The 19,058-nt window shown below is 44.2% G+C and overlaps 2 protein-coding genes across 2 annotated transcripts in view; one reads left to right on the top strand and one right to left on the bottom strand.

Annotated features, from left to right (window-relative positions):
• LOC308152186 (hydroperoxide isomerase ALOXE3-like) overlaps nt 1-2,476 on the top strand; it is a gene marked incomplete at both ends in the record, with an annotated part of 37,511 nt that extends 35,035 nt beyond the window's left edge. Inside the window, one exon of the mRNA XM_080525107.1 lies at nt 2,333-2,476. Within this exon, the coding sequence (XP_080381233.1) occupies nt 2,333-2,476 (144 nt within the window). The remainder of the gene's footprint in view (nt 1-2,332) is intronic.
• Nucleotides 2,477-5,412: 2,936 nt separating this feature from the next.
• LOC308152175 (DBH-like monooxygenase protein 2 homolog) overlaps nt 5,413-19,058 on the bottom strand; it is a gene marked incomplete at both ends in the record, with an annotated part of 28,101 nt that continues 14,455 nt past the window's right edge. The window contains 8 exons of the mRNA XM_080525095.1: nt 5,413-5,547; nt 6,201-6,261; nt 6,675-6,766; nt 6,948-7,120; nt 7,302-7,404; nt 7,560-7,721; nt 8,281-8,352; nt 9,423-9,569. Of these exons, the coding sequence (XP_080381221.1) occupies nt 5,413-5,547; nt 6,201-6,261; nt 6,675-6,766; nt 6,948-7,120; nt 7,302-7,404; nt 7,560-7,721; nt 8,281-8,352; nt 9,423-9,569 (945 nt within the window). The remainder of the gene's footprint in view (nt 5,548-6,200; nt 6,262-6,674; nt 6,767-6,947; nt 7,121-7,301; nt 7,405-7,559; nt 7,722-8,280; nt 8,353-9,422; nt 9,570-19,058) is intronic.

Genomic DNA, 19,058 nt, shown 5'->3' with positions numbered 1-19,058 from the left:
CAGCACCCCACAGACATAAAGATGTTCGCTACGATAGACTCCAAACTCTCTAGTCTCGTTCCCCATGCTTCTTGATTGGCGAGCAGGGTTGCCAGATGGGAATGACATTTTCCACCCTAACCACAGTCTAAAACCGCTAATTTCACCAAACAATCTGGCAACCCTATGGTTTCCGATTGCCGGCCACGCCCATTTTCCGAGCAGGTTGTTGGGAGAGTTGATTGCACAATTGAAGAGAAATGACTCTTAACACACCTCACACCACAGGATTTTGTTATAGGAAAATGTTAAGAGCCATCTGATAACCGGGCGTTTTCTGTCGTTTTCAGACATCCCAACAAATCCTTATGTGTGTACCCCGCATTAAGAGAGAAGGAGAGATCCATCAAGACAGGAGAGTGATCGGATTCAACTATGGTTGAATATTTAATTTTCCTTATTGAGGGGAGAAGTGATTTGTCTATAAAAAAATAATCAATCCTGGAGTATGTGTGGTGTACATGTGAGAAAAATGAAAACTCTTTGCTTTGAGGAAAGCTGTATCGCCAGGGGTCCACGCATCCTATCTGGGATATAAAAGTGTTCAAAGCTGCAGCCATTTTTGAAGGGGACCTAGATTTAGGGTGGGACCTGTCTAAGCTTGGGTTGATGGCACAATTAAAGTCACCTCCCAGGATTAGTGATTGTGACTGCACATTAGGCATGGACATTAGGCATGGACTCTCTGAGCGAATCGACGAACGCAGCAAATGCCGTATGATATTCGTGGTATTGAAAGACCTTGCGTGCGTTCCTCCGCGAGGAATTTCTTTTGAGCAGGCATTACAAACTGCATATTTGTTGTCTCTTTCCGACACTGTGTAATATTGCCAGACTGGCGACGCCATTTCTCTATGTAAACTGATCGGCCGTGTTTGATCGGCCGTTTTGAGAACTCCGATCAAAACCGATCAAGGCCATATCGGCCGATATCGATCGGCGCCGATCAGATCGGAGCATCTCTAGTAAACATAAGACCGTGGGCAATAAAACAAAAAACAAATCAAATCACATCACCGTACTCCTCCGTGTGTGTTTTGCTGCCCTCTGGTGTTGAGCAGCTGAACGTCAGTACACAGTCTGTAATTCGCCTCCTCCGTGTGTGCTTTGCTGCCTTCTGGTGTTGAGCAACTGAATGTCAGTACACAGTCTAATTAGTGGTTGATACGTACCAGCTTGTAACAACAGTTCTTGACATTAAACTAGTCTTCTCCAGCTGTTGCAGTGTTGATGCGACGATCATAGAACTCTTTAGCCTCTTCGGGTGTCTGGAACTCGAATGTCTTGTTCTGAAAGGTGACGCGGAGTCTGGCCGGGTGGAGCAGACTGAACTCGATCTTCTTGTGAGAGCGCTCAAGTCTGGGTAACATCTGATGACTCTGTCGTGGTAGCGCAATTCATGCTGCCTGGCCCAACGCAGCGCACGCTCCTTCTCCTGATAGCGAAGGAAGCACACCACGAATGGCTGTGGGGGAGCGCCCTCCCTGGGCTTGGGACGGAGGGAGCGGTGCGCCCTCTCCAGCTCCGGTGGTCTGTCAAATACTTCCCTGCCCATGACTTCCACCAACATCAGATATGAATTGGATCGGGTCCTGGCCGTGTTCGCTGTCTTCAGGTATGTTTACAATGCGTAGATTAACCCGGCGAGATCTATTCTCAAGGTCCTCAATTTTATCCAAAAGGGATGCGTTGGCTGTTTGTAGTGACGCCACTGTTTTCTCCGTGGCATTGACTCGTTCGAAGTTTTCACCTGCTATGGTTTCCATCGAGACCAAGCGGCTTTGGAATGAGTTAACAGTGGTTCGCAGGGAATCGACAGAGTCTTGTAATGGTTTCACAGAGTCTCTGATCAGAGTGGACATATCTTCGAGGCTGGCACGTTGTTTTGCCAATTCCGAAATGAACTTCGTCATAGAGAGCGTGTCTTCACCATTGTCATCCTCCGACGGGCTAGCATTGGTGGCGGCCATTGTTGCTGCTAGCTTGCTGCTCAGGGTAGATCTAGTTTTTGTCGCTGTATCTGGTTGTTTTCCTTTATAGCTCGGCATTTCTTGTTTGAAACTGAACTATATCTTTATGCCCACAATTTGGGAGTGCTTCGTAAGAGATTAGCTACATGTACAAGTTAGAATATAAGTGAAATGTCGGGAGCTCCTCTTTTAACCGTCTTCCTTCTACATAGCCAAACCGGAAGCCTCGGTAAATGTTATTTCTAATAAATATATTGTACATCTGATGTTTCCAACCACTTACTCTCCTCTTATCCTGTCTTCTCCCCCCCACCACCCCTCAGAGAAGACCACTCAGCAGTGAGGACAGACAGACCGACCTGTCTCCTTGCTCAGACTCTTGTGTACACCAGAATCAGATGAACCAGTCTACTCAGCGAGACCACGCCTACTCCCACAGCCTCACTCAGCCCTACTCCCATGGTTAGATCTGAAAGGATTGGATATGTAGAAGCAACATGGCAGTTCTACTATGACCTGTGTTAGCTAGCTAGGGGGCATGTTCCCTATCTCACTTATACCAACCCAATCCTTTCAGTCATCCACATGTGTGGCGAAGAGGGGCGAGTGGTTAGGATGGGACCCGAATTGATCGTCGGATGCAGCGTCTGGCCGTCCACCCAAGCACTACACAAGTCCCCTATGAGGACCTCAAACCTTTCCATGAAACATGAGGGTGACTGTCTGCTTCACTTCTGTGTCAGGGTTAGGTGTTGTGTGTTTTGCTAGCCATGCTAACCGTTTGACCGGGGCCACAAGAGACCTGTTCCTGAATTGAATATTAGAACTATTCCAAAGCGACTGGATTGTCTGAAAAACATACTCTCTCTCGGCCTGTGTGCTTATGAGTCAGCAGCTAGAGTAAAATGTTCAACTGTTTCAAGCCTGGACAGCTCCATAAGTGTTTCTCCTCGACCTGTGTGAGTTCATACATAACTTACACTGGTAATGCCCATTGTAATTGAACAAAGACACACCACTTCAACCCAACACAACACAAATGTTAAAACAGCTGAAAATGCTACATGGTAAATCCCACCCCTCAACTTCCTAGCTCGTTTGTTGTGAAAAGCTGTATGACATGACCTGCAGGTCCTAACTAAATAAATATATTAAAGAGACACATAATCTATTGAATTCAATGAAAAAGCTCAAACCCAATAAAGTTGAAGGGACTTTAATCAATCAGATGTAAAAAACACAACACTTTTTTCCAATCAATTACTTGATACAATAGTAAATTGCCCTAAAATGTCTTTCAAGCCAGCATTCACTGAAGAACAGCCATCAAGACCAGCAGCAGTGCATTTCCAGATGAGGTCACAAACCAAGAACTTATTTTCCTGAGGGTGCTGTTATTTTGGAGTCTACCTTGGGCGATGTTGTAACCAGATCACTCCTGCAAGGCACTGATGGGATCACTTTTATGTTCTGGATCATTCCCTCATAATGCACTGAGAATTTAGCCTGTATAGAAGAAGCAAAGTAGAAGAAATAGGCTTAGACACTGGTAGCCAGAGCTGGAATAGTTTTAGAAAGTGTTTGGGGGAGGGAGTAGGGGTGAGATGGCTGACACAAGTGAGTGTGTCTCCTTTCTTCTGAAAGCATAGTGCTTTTTGTAAGGATATGTTACTATTGATCCTCTGGGGCCTTCGTAGTTCATGCCAGGTGGAAAATACACTAGTGAATTAATCAGTTTTGATTATACTAACATTGTCATCACATTAAATGGACATGATGAAGAACAGTCTTGGAAGAGAAGAGAAAAGGGACGTGGCCTGCAATGTTTCAGAGATGCTTACATTGTTTGAGATGTATCCGAATTGAGGGATATCACTGGTAGACACTGGTAGCCAGAACTGGCAAAGCTTTAGAAAGCATGTGGGAGAAGGGTGAGATGACTGACATGTGTGTGTCCTTTCTTCTGAAAGCATAGTGTAAGGATATGTTACTATTGATCCTCTGGGGCCTTCGTAGTTCATGTGAGGTGGAACACACTAGCTATACTATGAATCAGTTTTGATTATACTAACATTGTCATCACATTAAATAGACATGATGAAGAACAGTCTTGGAAGAGACGAGTATAGGGAGATGGCCTGAGATGTTTCAGAGATGCTTACATGTGATCGGATGAATTCGATTTGAGGGATATCCTTCATTGTGGCCTCATGTAGAAGAATGGCCTCCTCGTCCCAAGATTGGGTCATAATCTCCTGGATCAATCTGTGGGGTTCAAAGACATGTATAGTGCATAACAGGATTCAACAGTCAGGGTAGAAACAAACTACTTACGGCAGATATAAACTCCTCAAAAAAAGTTTGGAAACGTTATTACAGTCGATTCTTCCTCCCCTTTAATAATACCAATTGGTATTGTATATCGTTGGAAAGCCTGATTAGTCACCTTTACAACGAGGTACAACTTGTAAGGATCATACATTCATGGAATGAGTAACAGAGCTAAACGTGTGGATAGCGGCCCAAAAAACTTTGCCAAAATCCCCTGCAATATTCTTCTGTTGGTATTCACTCTCGTTTTGAGCTTCAAGTGCTGGCAGGTGTATGTCAGTCACAGGTGTGTGACTGGCGCCTGAAGCACCTAATTGACAGGAATGATATTCTGGGGCCAGTGGCGATCCCATATCTCCAGAATCTGGGACCATCTGGAACTCCATCCTCCAGGATGACAACGCTTGCCCCCACAGAGCCAGGATCATCACAGAGCACCTCCAGTATTTGGGAGTGGAGAGGGTGGAATGGCCTGCCGTGAGTCCAGACCTCAACCCAATTGAACACTTGTGGGATCAGCTTGGGCGTGCCGTACGTGCCAGAGTGACCAACGCAACCATGTTGGCTGACTTGCGGGAAAACCTAGTTGACGAATGGGATGCCGTCCCACAGCAGTGTGTGACCAGGCGCCAAGCTGTTGTGACTGCGTATGGATCTTCCACACACTACTGAGGTCCCTGACAGTGTAAAATTAATAAAGTGTAAAAATAGCCAATATGTGTTGTTTTTTCCTTATTACTGTGGGAGAGTGCAATCATTCAATCCACCAAGCAACTAAAAACGAGAGTGAATACCAACAGAAGAATAGAGGGGATTTTGGCAAATATTTTTGGGCCGCTACCCACACGTTTAGCTGTGTTGCTCATTCCACGAATTCATGATCCTTACAAGTTGTACCTTGTTGTAAAGGTGACTAATCAGGCTTTCCAACGATATAAAATACCAATTGGTATTATTAAAGGGGAGAAATAATCAACCAAAAAAATGTTTCCGAACTTTTTTTGAGGGGTTTAGTTTCAGTCGAACGGAAATCTGCCCTGAGTGTGTGAAACTGTGACCTTGTGACTCCATCTTACGGTTTTATTTCTTTTCCCAAAATGGCTGCCAGGTAGAGCAGGTTTGGGTAGCTCCAGCATTCATTGATGTCAATTGCTGTGTAGTAGAAGACAAAAGCCTTGCACATCTCATCAGTGGACGCGAATGCCATCTGAGAGAGGGAAACATTAGACATGTTACAATGAATGTACTGCGAGTGGAAATGTCTTTCATTATTCAATGTAAATTCATCATTCAATGTAAATACATGAAGTCATCAAATTACAATCATTCAATCTCTTGAGACGTGAGAAGTTATGGAGCAACCACAGAATATCAGCACAGGAAGTAAACATGATAGGAACCAGTTTGCTACGTTTGTATAGGCCTGCTGAGGGTTCCTCAAAGGGCTCTTCCACAGGGACAGCCAAGGACCATTTTAGAACCCTTTTTTTCTGACAGTGTATACAGTACACCAACCTTTGTTGGTCCTGTGCGATCAACAGTGTTATAGGTGCACTCCACCATAAGCTCATCACCCTGCAGTGGGAGAGAAATGTCTTCGCTTTAGAAGTAACTCCACAACCAAGAATTGACATCCACAGACCACAAACTCTACACATTGGAATGATCACTTCCACAGGAGGCCATTCAGTCACAAAAATGTACTGGATAGACTTGCAGCTGATTTCCTGTAGTTGGCTGGTGTTTCATATAGAATTACATGCAAGTAATAACAATGCTAACATTTAAAAACAGGAAATGTGGGCAGTGGATTACAATATTTACTGCTTTAATTGTCTTGATGTTTCCAAGGTGGTGAACCTGCTGATACTCAAAGTTGTAGTCGTCATCAAAGCCCAGTAGGTCGATCTGCTCTCCGCCCCTGTTCATGGTAAAACAACAAAGAGCTCAAAGAAAGACGCAGCTACTGTAGTTAACCCAGTACAACTTCTAACCATTTTATGGTGCCCAACAAGTGGCGGACACCTGTCATCATAACCAATCACGACCATCTTGTTCCCCAAAATTGGCCTTAGTTTACAAAAAAAGGACTAGGAGACATAGCCATTGGCTTTACCTCCCACCAGTGTTTGCACATCACACGTTTCTAATGTACACACGTTTCTAATGTACAGCCACACATTGGCAGTCGTGCAATTCAATTTGAATGATGACAAAAAACATTTCACTCCCACTAAGGCCAGTGGTTATTCCAGGCACGTGCATTAGCCTGGGGACGAGGTTCGTCATGACTCATTCTGGGATCAGCCCTCCAATGGAAGCCTTCCCCCTCACCTGAAGTGGCCGACTCGCACCTTCCTCCCGGCCAAGTGAGTGTGTAGCATAAGAGCAAACACCTGGAGGTCAGGCATAGGGTCAGCCAGGAACTGGGAAAGGGGAGGGAGGAGAGTCAGTGACAGGAAGAAGAATACCAGGCATCTTAAACAGGACCCTTGCCAAACTTCCCTCTCTGTTAAGACACCATGCTGGATCCCACCTCTGTTTCTCCAATGACTTTTGTAGCCAATAGTCTCACCTCTTTTACATTTTCATGGCATCTATACTTACCTCTGAAAGGTGTGAGGTGTTACACATGCCGTAGCTGTGGAAGGCTGAGGCATGGGGTGGGATGGCGTAGCCCCATGTGGGTTGCACCCCAATGCCTAAATCTAGGACACCCATGTCATGCTGCCTGAGCTGGGCAGTGTAGTACATCCTCATCCCTGAGTGGTCCCTCCGGCCTGTAGGGGTGACAGTAGCCAGGGTGATGGACACAGCCAGAGCTAAATACTGCATGCAATTTTAACTTCTAACTGCCACAGAGGTTCAAGCTTTAACCAGCACTTCTCTGAAGCATCAGCAACTTCTTGGTCTGCAACATAACTGATCTGTTCATACTTTATGATTTGACTGAAATGTTACTCGCTTCCTGTTTGACATTGTTGTAGTGTATTTCCAGCCTGTAGAAGGTGGGGTCATGATCTCCTCCGATGGAAATACCGCTATTTTCCGGAAGCTCAAACGCCTTGGATGGAGAAGATGGAGAAGATTCAGATACTCATTTATCACTTTTCCCTGGTCAAAAACATTACTCATCTAATTCTATGAATATGAATGTAGCATCTGTATGTGCGCACATGCGTTTGTACACAGCATCCCCAGAAGGGGGCAGTCCCTCACCCCTCCTCCTACTGCCCAGGCTGTCACCACTCTCCAACACTCCTCTTCTCTTTCGTCTTTCATCTCAAAGCACGTCCACTCGTCAGTCTTGGTCACAGATGATGGGCAGGCATAGAACAGCATGTGGTGGATCAGGTCAATGTTCTCAATGACTGGCTCAAACTAAACTCAACAAGTAGAGTGGGAAGTAGAGAGGAGAGTGTGAATAAGGACATAACATTGTAACCCTTGTTCAGGGAGTGAAACATTTTGTAATTACCAGGCTTCATAAAGTGGCAGAAAACCATTAAATGAGATACATTTACACGATAACAGTGATGTCTCCCATTCAGCTTCGGTGCTGCAATGATCTTGCATTGGTAGTGTGTGCGATTGGCAGGGACTATAAACTGCAAGGAAAGAGATTAGCCAAGTGGGTTACCATAATCATGCAGTAGCATTCCATTCCACAATGACATGTAGGTTTAAGATACTTGTACCATTACTAGTAGTACTTGCATAATACTGTATTTAGGGAAGACATTTTTGAACGCCAGACTGGTCACAACAGGTAATTCAAAGCTCATCCTCATTGTGGTTATATTATTATTAGCCCACAACATTATGCATCAACACATGGTTTGAGAGGGCACAATGTTGACCTCTTGGTGTGGGGAGCAACAAGACAAAAACATTCCAGAATTCCTAAGATCTCATTCCTAGTGCATCAAGTCAAACTTACATCGTGAACAGTGAAGTCTATGAAGTTGCTGTCTGGGAGGATGGCTCTGGGCATGTACTTGAGCAGGTTCACCTCCTTGGACGTAAGCATTATTTATAAAACGGGCTGCGCTTGTTTAAAATTGAGTACGTGCTTCCTTCTATAAATACCAACGCAGGTAAAATGAACACAGGTGAATGAGGTTTGTATTAACGCCCTGTGATAGCGGCAATTAATAAGTGCTATAATATAGGGTAGGCGTTCGTCTGGAAGCGGGAGGGGAGAGAAGGGTGGCTTCTCGGTAAGTTGCATTTGTAACGTTTGATCATGACAACTAACCAGGCAAATGCTTATGCTCAGTACTCAAGTTGTAAAAGAAAATCAGGGGAGGTGGTGGATTTTATCATGAGGAAAATGTTTGCATCCCCTCAGCGTCAGTGACTTCAGTGTCAGTAACTTGGTAAAAATGTCATTGCATGTGTGCGTGCCCACTCGCACCTTGAAATAGCAGTATTACCACGTTCATTGATAAAATGACATAAGATATGGAAAGGGGGGATGGCAGTTTTAGAAGGGGGATGATTTTGCCTGTTTTTATTTCAGGGGGGATGCCATCCCCCCTCAACTCGAGTGCTGCTTATACTGTAATAATATAACGGTCTTATTCTTATCAGGTGACATTGAAAACATGGCTGCGAACTCCCTTTGCGAACTCCCAGACACCAGAGAAAATCCAGTATAATTTAGCACGTGGCCGGGCAAGGTCCGTTGTGGAACACACTATAGGCAGGTTGAAGGAGAGTTAGACATCTCCAGAGGGATATAAAGACAGACTGAAATACAATCATAAACATCAGTTCCCTTTAAATCTTGAATTAAACTAATTTTCTCGGCTGAATGTATTACGAGCCTTCGCATGAATTACAGTAGGCAGTGCGGCTCACATGCTGTAATAACTCTGCATAACCAGTAGGTAATGTGCGTATGCACGGTCAATACCCAACGTAGAGCTACGATCGTTTCCACGGTCAAAATGACTCGCGTTGAAATGTTATAAATAACTACGTTGACATGGTTTTCTACGTACGACACGGGTAAGATCAAATTTGATCCAAAGTACTTTCTATAAATGAGGCACCAGGTCTGGTAAAGTGTTGGCTTACAGCGATGTGGAAGTCATCTGTGTCACATGTTTGGATCAACCTCTTGAAGGTCATGGTGGTGTGACCTTCGACCTCGGTCAGGGACAGGAGAGTGTAGCTCTGTTTAAGGTCTACCAAGGGAAGGCTGAACGCTGTGGCATGGCGATCCTACAGGGCAGACAAAGAAATAATGATGTGGCCTAATAGCTGTCATTACAATGAAACACTTAAATTACATCGCTCTTCTCATCAGCGAAGCAAAAGTTTGATTCTTGTCTATAGAGCTTTTCTCCTAGGAGTGAAAACCTTGAGGAATATGTTTCATGTCTGACTTCGAAGACTAGAAGACCAGATTTGGAATTTTGAAAATCAATACTGCTACTACTATTAAGAATGCTTCCTAAGCAACGACTCCAGGCGGGTGTGGCAGGGGGTTCAGCACATGGAGCAACGACTCCAGGGTGTGGCAGGGGGTTCAGCACATGACAAACTTCAGAGCCAACAGGCTCACAGCCGCTGAGGGCGACCCCCTGCTGGCGGAAGAGCTGAACTCCATGCCCGGTTCGACGAGGGGCAAACGGAGGTAACCACAACACAAACACCACTCTCTCCAGCTCTCAGCAGCCTCACCCTCAGAGCATGAAGTGAGACGCGTGCTGAAGGCGGTGGACCCCAGAAAAGCCTCAGGGCCGGACGGTGTCCTGGGACGGGTGCTGAGGGACTGCGCCGACCAGCGTTTTCACCAACATCTTCAACCAGTCCCTGTCCCAGGCCACCATCCCACCCTGCCTGAAAACCTCAACAATCATCCCAGTCCCGAAGAAAAGCATGGTGAGCTGCCTAAACGACTACCGCCCGGTGGCACTCACACCAATCATCATGAAGTGCTTCGAGAAACTGGTCCGGGCCCACATAGTCACATGCCTCCCACCCAACCTGGATCCATACCAGTTCGCCTACAGAGCCCACAGGTCCACAGAGGACGCCATTGCGACGACTCTCCACTCCACTCTATCCCACCTGGAGAGGGGGAACAGCTACGCGAGACTAGTAGTGTATATTGGGCACTTTTCTTTGATCTCGATTTCCTTTGTTCTTTTTTATGAGGGATGGGGTCATAAAACATGGGCTCTTTTACAGAAGGGGGGGTTTATTTACCCCCCGCGTTGTGGTTTTATTAACCCTCGCCATTTGCTCAGAACACGCAGGTGTTTAGGAAGGGGGGGCCAAAACGAATGTTGTTAGAAAGAGACTTAGGGTTAGAAATGAAATTAGAGGAAAAGATGCCCAGTGGGAGCGAACTCTCTCTCCGGTCGAGACAACATATAATAACATATAATACTCACATTATCATGTCCTTTCGGGCTTTCATGTGGCCAGGGGATGGCATACTGTCTCCCTAAAAAAGTTATCTGACTAAAGTCTATCTGACTCTAACTCTAACTCTTAAGAGAGTGAACGTGGGTTTCGTATCAGCAGTCAGATATGCGTTCAGACAGCCTCTGTTGTTAGAGTACTACTCCCACCCCCTACTCCCAACCCCTCTCTCTCTCTGAAGCGTCATTCTGACAGCAAGAGACAGGCCAGTAGTAGTGACTACCCCATCCCTGGCATATTACTTTTTCAGCTATCGCCAACATTCACAATGTTATTAACATGTTTATAGAAATAGACTGTAAATTGTAGTAATGACAACAATTGACTTTATCGCAACAATTATAATTAGAAATTCTGTTGAAACACTCTTGACTACAAGAGAACCACAATGAATGAATCAAATGAATCAATGTAATCGCGTTATTTCCAGATTGTAAGCTTTCAAATGATGTGTCATACATAGACATCGGGGAAAAATGTAAGACAACATGAGTATTTGAAACTTGTTAACCCTGAAAACTAAACATTTCAGGGTTGTAGTAAAGTCTATCTGACTCTAACTCTAACTCTTAAGAGAGTGAACGGGGGTTTCGTATCAGCAGTCAGATATGCGTTCAGACAGCCTCTGTTGTTACTACAGCCTCTGTTGAGTACTACTCCCAACCCCTACTCCCAACCCCTCTCTCTCTCTCTCTGAAGCGTCATTCTGACAGCAAGAGACAATCATGGTCTCTGACAATCTTGGTTACCAGAATGGTCCTAGAGTTTGCGTCGACATCCATTCCCCATTTTTGCCAAAAGGACACCCCCGCACTGCATACTACCTGAATGTGATACCTTCCAACCAGCTGCATCCCAAAATACCCTGCATCCCAAAATAATAGTAGTAGTTGTCATCAGTTGTCTTTTAGCGGCCCTCTTGGACACCCAATTTATGCCAAGTTATAACAATAGTAGCGGCCAATAGTAGTTGTAGTAGTTCAGCTATCGCCAACATACCCCATCCCTGGCATATTACTTTTTCAGCTATCGCCAACATTCACAATGTTATTAACATGTTTATAGAAATAGACTGTACTATTGTAGTAATGACAACAATTGTAACAATTATAATTAGAAATTCTGTTGAAACACTCTTGACTACAAGAGAACCACAATGAATGAATCAAATGAGTCCTGCTTTTTTATGAGGGTGGGGTCATAAAACATAAGCTCTTTTACAGCAGGGAGGGGAGGGGGGCTTATTTCCCCCAGCGTTGTGGGTTTATTCACCCAGCCAGTTGTTCACAACACAACACCTCCCAAACGGAGGGTTGGGTCAAAACGAAACAACCGATTGTCAAGTCAAAAACAGAACTGTATCATTTTACGCCCGAAAATAAATCCTTAGCCTACCTCACTCAATGAGCGACATCAGAGACAGCTGAGACAGCTGAGACAGCTGGAACAGCTGGAACACCTGAGACACTGAGACACCAGGTGTTCCAGCTGTTCCAGCTGTTCCAGCTGTCCCAGCCGTCCCAGCCGTCCCAGGTGTCTCAGGAGACACTTTTCAGGAACCCGCTGCCTAATACCGTCAATCATACTATCATATACCACATAAATTATTAGATTGATGGTATTTTATGCGGTATATGATAGTGTGATTGTAGTGCCCCATCGCAGACAGGTTTAGAGAGAACCACAATGAATGAATCAAATGAGTCCTGCTTTTTTATGAGGGTGGGGTCATAAAACATAAGCTCTTTTACAGCAGGGAGGGGGGCTTATTTGCCCCAGCGTTGTGGGTTTATTCACCCAGCCAGTTGTTCACAACACCCCCCAAACGGAGGGTTGGGTCAAAACGAAAGTTGACGTAGGTGTTAGGAAAGGGGATCCCCCCAAATGACTGGCAAGGTTGAAATGTATTTAAATAGACTTGCTGTATCTATCACTTTAATGTCAAGGACTCAACAATGGATACTTGTGATGATTTCGCATGTATGGATTTCAATGACATCGGATCAGACGGCGAAATCGACCGGCTGGGATCGCTAGTGTTGGCACCGCGGAAGAGGAAGAGGAATGATTATCGTGATCAGCCATTCGGGCTTTTCATGAAATCACTTCTCGATGAGCGTGCGATGGACGTCGATTGTGGAGTTCCAGATCATTTTATAACTGAAGAAGCCGGTGTGAGTGAAGCCAGCGGATTGAATGGATTGTTTGTACTCTCCAACCCTGCAAGCTCTAAAGAGAGTTTAGAGCCACAACCAGTGATCATGGACGACTTCGCCACGGGAGCCGAGTGGGAGACGCTGGTGGATCTTTCGGGAGGTCCGAAGCTCTCCAGCAGTGTGACAGCTCTGGGTTACAGACTTATCAAGGCTACTGTTTGTCGTATATTGGAGAATATCGTTGGAGCAAAAGTAGCAAAAAACTGTTATGGTTGTGAAATTAACCACCCCAGCCAGAAACATCATGCCTGTTTATATGAACCATGTGCGTACTATTACGAGATGAACATTGGATACATACGAGATCGTCTAGGCCTACACCGATCGAATGAAGATGGCTCGATGGACAGCGTTCTGCAACATGTCCTGAAAGCGCACGATTTGCATGTCGACCCCCTAGTGGTACGTGGAGTTGTGGAGTCCATACTATTTGAGCTGGAGTTAGTGAAATTCATATGTGCGCAATTGCAACAGATGTGCGAATGTCTTATTAAGCCAGACTGTGATAAAAGCGTCAGAGACGCATTAGACCTCTGGAGAGATAACATCTGACAGACACAATGGGGGGTTGTTTAATGAGCTATCTGAAGACCTATGATGCGCAGAGCATGAAGTTTGATTTATCGATGTTGCTATGCTGTGTCATCACAGATGATCCAACGAATATTGTTGTTAGAAAGAGACTTTCTAAACTTAAAAAAACCATGGCTGAAATTAGAGGAAAATGTGACGAGTGGGAGCGGATGGTGGAGCTTTGTGACTCAACACCTTGTGGTTTGCTAGTTACAAAATTGTTAAAATCTTATGGCAAATGTAACAATGTGGGGCGTATTGTGGGGCTTTGTACCTATGTGACAGATGTTTGTGTGTTAAGACTGTCTAAAAATGAATGTGTCAATGTCACAGAGGTCGTCGACGATCTAGCTGGGTTCTTGGTTAACGACGACATCGCAACTTGTGTGTTTTTTCTACAGTTCCTAGATGCAGTGTGATTGTAAATAAGTGTGGCTATGCTCTCTGTTGAAATAAAAACGTTGGGACAAAACACAACTCTTTTCATTAAGTGTGCTGAGTTGTGATAGATGTACATACAGACCATGGGGACCAGTATGAAGGATACATATTACGACCCTACTTCTACGGGGTGTTTTGGGGGAGAATCTCGATTAAAACGTGGTGTCCGTGAAGCTACAGGATTGGTTTTAAAGAGTGATGAAGCAACAGAGTGGTTATGTGGGGAGGACACTTATTCATTACACAAGCCTACACTAACTATTTTCCCGAGGAATAAGGTGTTAGCCTATGGAAAGGATAGACAATATCAGGCTGATTTGGTCGATATGGCGTTATATGCAAACGATAATGACAGAGTCAGATTTATACTGACATGTATCGATGTATTTAGCAAGTTTGCCTGGTGCATTCCATTAAAGAATAAGACTGCTGGGGCTGTCGCCCAAGGTTTTACAAATATTTTGGAATGTGGAACAAGCCCTCTGAAATTACAAACAGACAAGGGGACTGAGTTTTTCAACTCAACATTTCACAAATTAACAAACATGTATGATATACACCCATGGGCGTCACCACCATATATTTGGGGGGGGACGTGTCCCCCCCACCTTTGAAACAAGGTCGTTTGGACCCCCCCACATTTGCCATCAAAAATATGTTGCATGACTGGTCAGCGTTATTTTCATTGCTTCACAATCAAATCCGTTCCACTTTATGAGTAGGGGATTGCCCATATCCAGAAATCCACTCCGCGTTTTACTTCTGTTTTTAACACGGCAGCATCAGACACGCACGCAGATTCAAAACATTCAGACTGAGGCAAGACGATATTTAGATCATCCACCAAGATGGATATAAGGATTTTTTTTTCTAAGAAGAGAAAAGTAAGTCAAAGTCATCCAAGTTTTCCCGTGAGTGGCCAAACAGCAACATTGCGTTCTCCCAAGGTCAAACACAGCCAGCTTTTCTGATAAGAATGTTAGCACCTTATGAGACATTCTCTGTATTAGCAATAGAATTAGCATAGCCTACTAGCAACCAAATACGAGCTAGATCAGCGATATGGCACTAGCAGTTTTGTTAGGCATTACTAGTGCGGTTAGACATGTTTAAATGCAGAACAGACACAGGCGAAATGTCATCAAAAGCACAGAATGGCGACAAACACCTCACAGTGCTTACCTGTCCTGTCATTATTGCATCTCCTGCCTGTGTTCATTGCCCTGAGCATTTGCACTATTTAATTTGGCCATTGCACCCACCCAAAGAATCAATTTTGCATCTGATTGCTTGAGCTAGGGTTAAAAAATAAGAAGAAAACACCTGCTCCATTTATTTTTCTATTTCTAAAATGCTTGTGATTGTATTTTTTGTATTGATGATTGTATTTCTATGTCAAATGTTCTATTAGAGAAAAACAATATGAACAAGTGCTCAATGCATCCCCATTTCTCCTGATATAGGTGGTTGAGAGTGAGAGTGAGTCAGAGGCAGGGGCAGCAGGCAGGGGCAGTGGAGACAGCTCTGTTGCTGAGGTAAGTGCTGAAAGGTGACAGGCAGTTAAGGACAATTTAGCATTGCTTATTATTATTATTAAATATTATTATTATTATTAATAATAATAATATTTTCACAATCTTCTAATGCCCAGTCCCTCAGTCTATACCAACTTTTGCAAAGGCATAATTTAGCATGCCTGAAAGCATCAAAGTTTACTGTGAATTATGAAAATTGATAATCAAATTAAATGAATGGACAATTTCATTCTTATTTTAATTTCTAGGAACAGGAGACATTAGATACAGAAGAGAGGGAGGGAAACATTGAGAATGAAGAGAGAGAGACCCATTCTGATGGAGATGCAAGAGAGAGGGATGTTGAAAGAGGAGGGTGAGAGAAGCCAGTCTGAGAGAGACGAGGGTGAGAGGAGCCAGCCTGAGAGAGAGGAGGGTGAGAGGAGCCAGCCTGAGAGAGACGAGGGAGAGGATGTGTACCACAAGGCAAATCAACCTGACCCGAGAGTCATTCCACCCCAACGTCTGCTGAACAAGACTCTTACCTTTCAGGAAAAATGGTTTAGGGACTTTCCTTGGGTTCATTATGTGCCAAATGCTGGGGGCGTGTTTTGTTTCTATTGTAAAGAAGCATTCAAAAGGCAGGCAAGCCCTCTTGCGAAAAATGTGGATCTAGCCTTTGTGGTTTCTGGTTTTAAAAACTGGAAAAAGGCCATTGAAAAATTTCGAGCCCATGAAAATAGTCATGCACACAAAGTTGCTGTTACAACTCACACACACCTTCACAGGACAATAGAAACACAGTTATCATCAGTTAAGATGCAGCAGCAAAGAGGCCAGATCTTGTTTGCTGAAAATAATGCAATCAGTTTGTTTACTTGCCCGTCAGGGTCTAGCATTACGTGGACATGAGAGTGATGGGGGAAACTTTGTTCAGCTACTGAAGCTTAGAGCAGGGGATGATGAGGTTCTAAAGCGTTGGCTCAGTAAGGTTTGTCACCATTACACAAGTCCAGAAATGCAGAATGAGATGCTAACTATTATGGGCAACTCCGTTCTGAGAAATATATCAAAGGAAATACATGAGGTGTCCACACTCATGTACTCCATCATAATTGATGGAGTACAAGATTTGTCTGGGAATGAACAAGAGGCCATATGCCTACGCTATGTAGATAGTGATTTGCTACCTCATGAGGAGTTTTTGGGCCTCTATCAAGTCTCCTCAACAATAGGGAAAGAGTTGGCTCGGATGGCAACTGATGTCCTCCTTCGATTGAACCTGCCATTATCCTGCCTTCGCGGGCAGAGCTATGATGGGGCAGCCAATATGGCAGGTGGAGCTAAAGGCGTTCAGGCAGTCATAAAAGAAACACAACCTCTTGCTCTCTACGTTCATTGTGGTCCTCATTGCATTAATCTGGTGACTCAGACAGCCTGTAGCACAAGCACTATTGTGTCTGATGCGCTGGATTTAGTCCACAAACTTGGCAATCTGTACCATCTATCAGGGAAATACAAAACAATATTTAAGGAGGTTGCCCAGTCGGAAGCAGGGAGTTTCAGAACTCTGAGGCCCCTCTGCCCCACACGATGGCTCATGAGGGTGGTAGCTATCCAGGCAGTTGTAGACCAATACGAAAATATTTTGGTCAGTCTTGAGGAAATGGCACATGGCTCCTCTGACACTTGCATAACTGCAAGAGGGCTTCTGGAGAGGTTTCAGAAGGGGCAGGTTTAGCTTAGCCTGATTATGGCCCTTGAAGTTCTAAAAGAACTTGAATGTCTCAACCGCTCCCTTCAAAGCAAGACAGTGAGTGTCTCAGGGATGCTGGCTGCGGTTGATTGTGTGAAAAACACAATTCGGGTAAAGAGATGTGATGAAAAATTTCATCAGATATACACCAAAGCCTGTGACATGATCCAGGAGTTGGACATAGAGGCTATCCAGACTCCTCATATCCGGAGACCCCCAAAGCGCTTCACAGGAAATGCACCAGCATTTAGGCCTACCTCCCCTGAGGAGTTCTACAGGATAGAATTCTTTAAAATGCTGGATGTAGTGGAGATCCAGTTGACAAGGCGCTTTGACCAAAGCAGCTTCGAAACACTCAGTCTACTGGAAAGAGTGTTAATAACTGGAAAGGTGGAGGATGTGGATGTGGTCCGTTCGTACCCAGAACTAGACCGTCATTCATTGGAGGTACAGCTAGCCATGTTCAAACTTCAGTATCCCTGCAGCACAGTCAGTGAAGTGGTGGATACACTGAGAGCTATGCTGCCAGAGGTTCGAGGTCTGTTCACTCAAGTAGAGGTGTTGGTCAGGCTTCTTCTTGTTGTGCCATGTTCCTCAGCAGAGGCTGAGAGAAGTTTTAGTGCCTTAAGAAGGCTCAAGACGTGGCTGCGCTCTTCAATGTCTCAAAAGCGCTTGAACAATGTGGCTGTTTGCCACATCCACCAAGAGCATCTTGACAAACTTGACTTAAAGGAGATTTGCCAGTCATTTGTGTCTGCAAATGACAAAAGAGGTCACACTTTTGGAGCCTTTGTATGATGTCTTATGTTCTAATTGTAGAAATCCTGCTGTATGCATGGTACAGATAATAGAGGAGAAATATGATTATAGGAGGAGATATGGAACATTTAATGAAAGGACAAAAAAGGGGAATCTTTGACATTTTGGGGAAAGAATGGAGTAAAAGCAAGTCTTTAACAGGTTGTATTGAGTTATAGTTGAATGTTCTGCAATGCACTGAAGAGGGCTAAGTTTGATTGTAATAGGCTCTGAGTAGCCTAGGTACATATTTTATGTTTCCTCATAACTTTTTTTTCAATTTGTTGACTCAAAGTTACCTCATTCTTTTCTAATTCACTCTTTGATTATTTTTTTTGTTATAGTTGTATGTTCTGCAATGCACTGAAGAGGGCTAAGTTTGATTGTAATAGGCTCTGAGTAGCCTAGGTACATATTTTATGTTTCCTCATAACTTTTTATTCAATTTGTTGACTCAAAGTTACCTCATTCTTTTCTAATTCACTCTTTGATTCTTTTTGAATCTTCATATTTAATAAAGTACCCAAGTGTCAGTGTCAGGCCTCTGTGAGTTAAACCAAAACATAATAGTAGTCAGTAATTGCAGACCATGCCAGCTCCAAGGAAAAACAAAGAAAGAGGGAGATTATTTTGGGTGTAAAACGCACCAGAATGCAGGAAATTGAATCTACTATTTAAAAAAATTCGGGGGGAGGACCCCCAGACCCCCCAAAAAATAAGTGTCCCCCCCACATTCAAAAAGCTGCTGACGCCCATGTATACACCATTATGCTACGTCGAGTGAGTTGAAGGCTAGTGTGGTGGAGCGTTTTAACAGAACTATTAAGGGTCGAATGTGGAGGTTTTTGACCTATGCTTATTCTAAAAGATACATAGATGTTCTGCAGGATTTGGTGGGCTCATACAATACATCGTACCATCGTTCTATTAAAATGAGGCCTATCGACGTTTGTACCGAAAACGAAACATTGGTTTTTAAAAC

The sequence above is a fragment of the Nansenia antarctica genome (assembly GCF_963989245.1).
Source record: "Nansenia antarctica genome assembly, chromosome: 1".
NCBI classification, from domain to species: Eukaryota; Metazoa; Chordata; class Actinopteri; order Argentiniformes; family Microstomatidae; genus Nansenia; species Nansenia antarctica.
Note: the sequence above shows the minus strand (reverse complement) of the source record. Positions and strands in the feature narration are given on the sequence as shown.